The sequence below is a fragment of the Nuphar pumila genome, chromosome 13, assembly GCF_984573655.1.
Source record: "Nuphar pumila chromosome 13, dmNupPumi1.hap1.1, whole genome shotgun sequence".
NCBI classification, from domain to species: domain Eukaryota; kingdom Viridiplantae; phylum Streptophyta; class Magnoliopsida; order Nymphaeales; family Nymphaeaceae; genus Nuphar; species Nuphar pumila.
In genome coordinates, this window is record NC_143261.1 from 14113962 (window position 1) to 14121575 (window position 7614).

A 7614-nucleotide genomic window follows, 5' to 3' on the forward strand; every position below is an offset into this window, starting at 1 on the left:
AGAAGGTTTTATAAACTCCAATGACAAGATGGCTAGACTTGCTTACATGCATCTGGTAGTGCAAACTTCCAGAATGGCAGCCACATGTAAATGACTTGACCTACTTTTAGGCTCTGTTTGGGAGTCTAGAATGGGAGGTGTTTCGAAGTTTCCCTCGGTGCTCTTATGTTCTCTGCTGTTTGGGAGCAGTGATGCTGCCAAACACTGCGTTGAGAATGGAGTTGGCAGCGTCAAATGCTACATTTCAACACCATTCACAAGTGGATGGTTTTGGCAACTCCATCCTCAACACCACACTTTGGCAACATATGGAAATGGTATTTCCAACTCTATGCAAGGCTCCCAAAGAGAACCTTAATGGCACAATACTTTGATAAGAAAAAAAAGAAAACATTGTAAAGCTTGATTCACTAAATTAGAGAAGAATAACACACTTTTTGCTTCACTAATGAAGCTTATACGTAAGTGTCAAGTTCAGATGTGTCCAGCTTGGAAATATAATGAAAACAACTGAATTGGTACCATGGTGCATACTGCAAAGAATTGATTCAGTACAACGTTAGAAAATATGACACCAGATGACCAATTTTTTAGACCATCATTGCTTTACAGAAAAACTCATGGCACAAAGAAATTCCAAGTTTCCAACATGCGCCTGATAGCATGTTAGTAATACCCCACAGATGCCAGCCGAAATGGTCCTCATTTACATTGAGTGGACTACAAGAAACTCATTTAACGCATCAAACCAAAGAAGTTCTGCCTGAAAGGGAAGGCCTATCGCTCTTACTGAGGGGAAGTAGAGTATACACTTCATGCACCTCCTGCTTACAGACCTCTCCTTTGTCTCTGTCTATGGCAAAGCAGATATATATGGTATCAATGACACTGTCCAGGATATGGACAAAGAAGGAAAAGACCATGAAGAGAAGCAACCACGCAAGCGCGGCGACAAAGTATACATCTGTTCCAAGGTTACTCACAGCCCTCAATATTGCACAGACCTATTTCAAAATGAAAAAGCTTATCATCAGAAAAATCAGATAGCAAACCTTTGGTATCGTAGAGAAACCTAGCAATGAATAGGCCAGCGAATACATGGCAGAATTTGATGCTAAGCATTGTTAGTGTACCCAAGTACAATGAGAGTATGCAGGCAAGGATGACTTACCACGATCGCATAGATTGCTGATATAACAAATATAATTCCCAACAGAATACGTGTAGAGACCGTTTCAACAAAGACAGCAGAGAGAAGATTGCGTCTAAGAAGTTCATATGACATCTTAGAGGCAGAACAATAGCCTTCACCAGTTATCGCTACAAAGTTTATTGTGAACTTGTTGAGAAAGTCAATGGCTGAGAGTAGGAATCTGACACAACACTGGAGAACAAGATTCACTATTCCAGCTGCACCTCCTCGTCTTGCACTATCAACAGCAGCTCGCACAACACGGACTACAGCAATCAATAAGCCTGAAAAGCACACGGTGCCAAAGGATGGACCAAATGCATTCCTGCAGCAGTCAAGCCAGCAGCCACATCAAGCATGAATTAAGATGAGGAAAGAATCTCTAACCGTTTTGCTCATCCACTGATACCAGAATATGATGATTGCTGCTATTTTTTCCTTAAAAACAAGTTCACAACATTGATGGGGGAAGGAAAAAAAAAGAACAAACACATATGTACTGATGTAAGAGAAACCAAAAACATTCTAAGGCAATGAACGTTTCCAGCTTGACTGAGGGAGCAAAAAGGGGACAATGCATTAAGCTAATGACAATCAACAAGGTTTGCTTGCTTCTCAAACAATGCCCATTTACATTGACGAATCATGTGTTAGCACATCTTTGCCTCCATGGAGAGAGACACAATCTCCATTTAAATTTAATTTCCAGTAATATTTGGAATGCATAAATTTGAAATTTGAAATTTGAAATTTCCAATCACATACATAGCTGCAACCCAAGGCCCTGTGACCCACCATAGGCAGAGCAACCACATTGAGAATAAATTGCAGTCAGACATAGGAACATTAAACAAATAACAGACTGAATAAACTGGGACATGAATTCCTTATCTCAGCACCCATGACAAATTTTTAGTTAACACATACAGGCTAAAGACAACATTCAATAACCAAATGGGGCTCCGCTTGTCTGGTAGGAGCAGCTAGTGCACATCACCTTGTGTTGGGAGATTACAAGTTTGAATCCCAATGGTATCATTGTATAACTGGTAGGGGTCTGCCTAACCCCAGCTTGCCTTTCAAGAAAAAAAAAATAAAGACAACATGCAATATAGTAAATGACTGAAACACCCTTATAGAAGGCATATGCATTCCAGTTATGGCCATGTCATAGACAAGCTATCCCAGCCCCTGTCACGTGGTAATGAGCTGGTTCTTTCAGTAGTTTCTAGAGTTTTTTTCGCTCCTGTGGCAACAAGATGATCACTAGCAGTCTCTTGATTCTACGTAGCTAGGAGCATGTCTGGGTTCTTGCTTAGGTGAGATAAGCAGCCTAGGAACTGGTCTGTGCCCAGGTGAAGGGTGAGACCGCATGGGTGGCCAGGGAGCAATTAATAAGAAAATACAAATTTTTTAACAAAATTCTTTAAAAAATCATTTTTAAAATTTTCTTTGTCAAATGAAGATTCCTTTTTCTACTTCAAAAATTTTGTCTAGAAAATAATGAAAATGACCAAAGTCTCTATGCCATTTCCTTGAGTTAGTAAGAAGTCTAAAGAGTACATTTTCCTCCTCTCTAACATATGTCTTTATTCCTTTTAATCACCGACTCCTTGGCCATTAGAATTATAACCATTACTACCTATGTCACCTGGGTATGGGTACGGAGGGTACGACACAGAAATTCTAAAAAATGTGGGTACGGGGATACGGCTATATATATATATATATTAAATATCACATAAATACAAAATAAACTGAATATAATCTAAATATATGCTATATCTAAAATATATATTATATGCTGAAAATATAAAGTTATAAACTCAAAATATAATTATCAATTATAAATTGAATACAAACTCATATGTAAGGAGGGTAAAATGGCATGTCCAGGTACGCATGTCGACACGGGGACACGCGTGTTGACATGGGTACGAAGGGAAACATGGAGTGTCTGTGTGACATAGATTACTACCAAGCAATACAATAATGGTATTTTCACCATAGAAATTAAAAAGAAAAAAGAAAAAAAAATATTAAGGGAAACATTAAAGATGTAAACCATGGAAAGAACATCATGGAAATTTACATTCTAATACCCCTTAACTAGGGAAACTAGGAGTTCTTGAAGAGAATTATTGGAAAATTTTAAAGAATTAAACATCCATTAAAAACATGCCAACTTCTAGAAATTGGGTATAATTATCTAATACTTCTATGCTTTTTTACATGGAGCATACCATAAAAAGAGACATAGCCTCGGTCTCTATTAGGCCTGAGATCTTTAACATAGTAGCATAACAAAAGATTTTAGGTGAAAAGAGAAGCATGGGAGTAGTTCCACTCAAGACTTGGAGAGGAGAGTTGCTTCCAAAAACTATAAATGACATCCTATTAATTAGATTGGTACTGGTAAGACTGGTATCAAATCAAAATTATTGGAAAAAATCATGTTCAAAGCAAAACTGGTAGCTTCCAAAAGAATACGATTTTTTTTTGCTTTGCAACTATTTTGCTGAGATATTAAACCATGAAGTATGTTGCTTAATTCCATCAATGTAAATATAATTATACACTTGGTAAAAAGAATACTATCCAACATGACCATAATTTCTTCATAGACGCATTAAATTGAGTTTGAACCCACTAACAATAAAGAGGAAATTTGGAGCTCAACCTGTACTTGGACTTCAACAAATGCGAAGTGAAAATAATCATCAACAAACAAAACAAAATATTTGAATTCAAATAGAGAATACACGAGAGTCGGCCCCTAAACAACAGAATAGACAATTATAAAAGAAACATTACTTTTGGCGAGGAAAAGGAAACACACTGTTATGGTTAGCTCTTTGATGCACATCATGTCAAAGGTTCCCTTAATTCCATGATCTAAGGACAGCATGGAGCACGATGTATGATGGGTACCATGAACAAAGAAAGATTCCCTAATGTAAAATGCTACAGAGCAAAGAAGTTTTATAGCTTTAGGTTTATAAGAGCATATAGTTGTACGAAGGTTGTCCAAGAGATATAATTCATTCTTCCTGCTACCTGCACTAGCTGAACTTCCATTGTTTTAATTCCTAAACTATCAGTGGTTAGAGAAGATTGTGACTCTACAACCAAGGTCTTTAGACAGAGAACTTACAAAATGAAAGATTATCTAAAAGAAAAAACAAACTTGAAAGAACCATTTTTAATGCAAATAATAGATTCTTTATGAAACCCCCTTCTAGTGATGGAAACTAGAGATTCTTCTGTTATAAGCACACTTTCAAGATTGCTTGAAGCACCACGTGGAAAATAAGGAACTCTTACTAATATGATCCATCTCTGTAGAATGAGCAATAAACAAAGCCTGACAAGAGAACGAGTGAGCAAGAGGAGAGTTTCCCTTTGGAATGACATTTCCTTTGTGATGGCAGCCCTATTACATCAATGGTGGTTAGTAAAACAAACATCCATTGCAACAATGAGCACAATTCAATTAATATCAAATTGGAACCCAGTGTAGACAATTACAATGTTCATGGCGTCATAAGCTGAGTTACATATGATAAGTCCTGACTAGTAAACTAAAACATTTTTTTGTTGACATCAACCAAAAGAGCCACACATGCTTGACGTACATAAACAATGCATTTTTCTTGGTGTTGGATAACATAGATAAAGAAATAATGGGACTGTCTCGGGCAATACCACAGGTATGCCTTGACAAGCATACAAGTTACAAGCAGGATACTTGAAAAAATCTTCACCATGGGAATGACAAACTAGGTGTCGAGATTGAAAGGTGGGCCTTCTGAAACATAATAAATCCTTGGGGATTTTCTTCCTTTCAAGAATCCAATCATCCTTTTTTGGGGTGTACTGCCCCCCCAACTAAGGCAATTAAGAATTAGAATGGCTAGAAAAATGCTGAATTGCCCAACTGAAAAAAACGATGAAGAGTATGGCTAGTCAAACCTTATAGGACAGTAGCACCTCTAAAACGTTAAGGACCTGTTTGCTTGCAAATTATTGGATGCCATGAGCATAACTATTACGGCACGTTTGCTTGGCCCAGAATGAGAATCATTCCCTCACCATTGTGTGAGAATAATTCTCATTTGTCCCACTCCTCACATAAAAACAAATGTGAGAAGGTGGTGCAGTGAGATTTGGAATCATATTTGGTGCAGTTTTACTCGCATCTCGTGATTCCAAATCACATTGTCGACCCTGTGATTTGAAATCATATGATTTTGAATCACATGAGATGGAATCACAAGTGATTTCAGATCACATGGATTCCAATTGCAAGAGATCCACACCACGGCAACAGCACTGCGGATGAAAACTATATCAACATACGATATCTGACGCATGGTTTGCTTATGTCTTGATTAGCAGTGGCTAGAAACCATAACAACCATATCTACGGGCAGGCGCAACATGAGACCTTCCCAAAGGACCATACCAAAGAATTTCTTATGCTTTCTTCTAACAGTACTGCATGTAGTTGTCTCACCTATCAGCTGGAAAGCATCCACCCACGCCCAAGTCCGAAACCTATTTCTATTACCCACCTCGTGCAACCAATCATCAAACGATACGAGAAAATAAAACTTTTCTATACACAAGAAAAAGCATCCAGTCAATATGAAGGGTCAGATTCAACATTTCCATGTTTTGGAATCAAGAGAGCTGAAAAGTCAAGGAAAACCACATAATCACATTCCTGCAAACCAGGTAGAGAAACCAAAAATAGAAAAAGAATCTAATTTTGCGTAAATTTGCAATTGGAAGTTAAAAATCTGATGCAGAAGATTGCATGCGTGATTCATAATGGGCAATTGGAAATTTAATACCCACATATCCTAATAACACCCAGGAAAGGAAAAGAAGAAAGAAACAGAGAGAGTTTGCATAGAATAGGGAATCACTGAACCACACCTGAATGAACTCCTTATCCTACGGCGCATCATTGAACCATCCTTGGCGAAGTACCATTGTGCAACAGTCCTGCTAATTATATACACCTGAGCTTCGATCATCACCGTCATCGACCACAGCATGGTAAGGATGGCCAATGCAAAATAGGCAGGCACCCACCGATCCTGCTTCCAGACGCACGAAAACTCATCGGAGCTACCACTCAATCGAGGCTCAATCTTGCCATTTAACCGAGCGAAAACCAGAAACACAACTATGGGCGTGAAGTAAACGAGCAGGGCGACCGTCAAGCTCGGCAGAACCACGAGAAGCCCCAGGTTGTTCTCCAGAGCACGCGCGGATGTCCCCAAGATCCTCACAGTCAGCTCGATTCTGTGCCAATTCGCGACAATTATCCACACTATTACCCCAATCACCAAGAAAACGAACAGGAGCAAGAGGAGCCGGTAAGCCAGCGGGAACGACTCCCTGCAACTCTCGCTGACGGTACAGGCGACGAACCAGAAGACGTCGACAACAACGGGGATCAGCACGAAGAGCGGAAGCGAGGCGTAAACGATCTGCTTCGCGTAATTCTTCAGCAACCAAAGGAGAATCAAGAGGAATGGCACGCTCAACACCAAGGTGATCACGAGGGTCCACACCAAATCCTTCAAGAACGGCCTGGCCTCCATGTTGGTAGCATTCAGCCACGACCATGATCCTCTTCCATCAAGAAGTGCCGACGAGGCGACACAAGAAGATGTGTTCTTGTCGAAAACGAAGGATCCGACGCTACCATAGTTGGAATTGCGGTGGGCAATGCAGAAAATCCCGAAAGCGAAGGTGCAGAGGACGAAGACAACGAAGATGAAGAGGAAGGGGAGGTCGCGGAAGCTCCTCGGCCCGTAGTTGAAGACGATAGGTGGGCAGTCGTTGGATGAAGAATCGATCTGATCTTCTGTGTCTGGTGTGGATTGTGATGCCAATGGAGGTGTCTTGTGGAGGAGAAGGGGCTGGGATGGATCGTCCGCGCCAGTAGCCATAGCTAAAAGAGGAGGAGGAAGGTTGGGAGGAGAGAGAGAGAAGAGGGGAGGAGGAGTCGAAGAGTTGGGTGAGTTTGGGGATGTGATAGTTGACACTTGGTAAGGGTGACGATGACGGGTCATTGGTCAGAGCTGCTCAAGGACAATGGAATCTCTCTCCCTCTCTTTCTTTCTCTAAGTATGGTTCATCTGACCAGCTCGATCCATCAACTGGTTGGAAGTAAATTTTTTTGTTTTGTTTTTTGTTTTATATTTATAAAAGAACTACCATGCTCACTCGCCAGCTCATTGGTGTTATTTTATATCTTCGTGCTCCCTAAAGAGTACCTCCAGCTTAAAACGCCAAAATATCGGCAGCTAAAAACAAGTGAATAGATTTTTTTTAAAAAAACTCACTTTTTTGGTAAAATATTAGTAATAAAATAAAAAATGTAAACATATATATATATATATATA

At 39.7% G+C, this 7614-nt stretch overlaps 1 protein-coding gene across 1 annotated transcript; it reads right to left on the minus strand.

The window, feature by feature from the left end:
- Positions 1-434: 434 nt before the first annotated feature.
- On the minus strand, positions 435-7353 carry LOC149817844 (uncharacterized). Its single transcript, XM_089984135.1, has 3 exons — positions 6134-7353; positions 1172-1517; positions 435-1004 (listed from the first exon to the last, which is right to left on the minus strand). The coding sequence occupies exons 1-3, from the start codon at positions 7279-7281 to the stop codon at positions 744-746; spliced, it is 1755 nt and encodes a 584-aa protein (XP_089840261.1). The 5' UTR covers positions 7282-7353; the 3' UTR covers positions 435-743.
- Positions 7354-7614: the final 261 nt, after the last annotated feature.

Excerpts from the sequence above, each read along its gene's own strand:
- LOC149817844 (XM_089984135.1), bottom strand. The coding sequence starts at position 7,281 with ATGACCCGTCATCGTCACCCTTACCAAGTGTCAACTATCACATCCCCA. Across the intron at positions 1,518-6,133 it reads AGGATAAGGAGTTCATTCAG|GAATGCATTTGGTCCATCCT; the intron begins GTGTGGTTCAGT and ends TGACTGCTGCAG. Across the intron at positions 1,005-1,171 it reads CAGCAATCTATGCGATCGTG|GTCTGTGCAATATTGAGGGC; the intron begins GTAAGTCATCCT and ends ATTTTGAAATAG.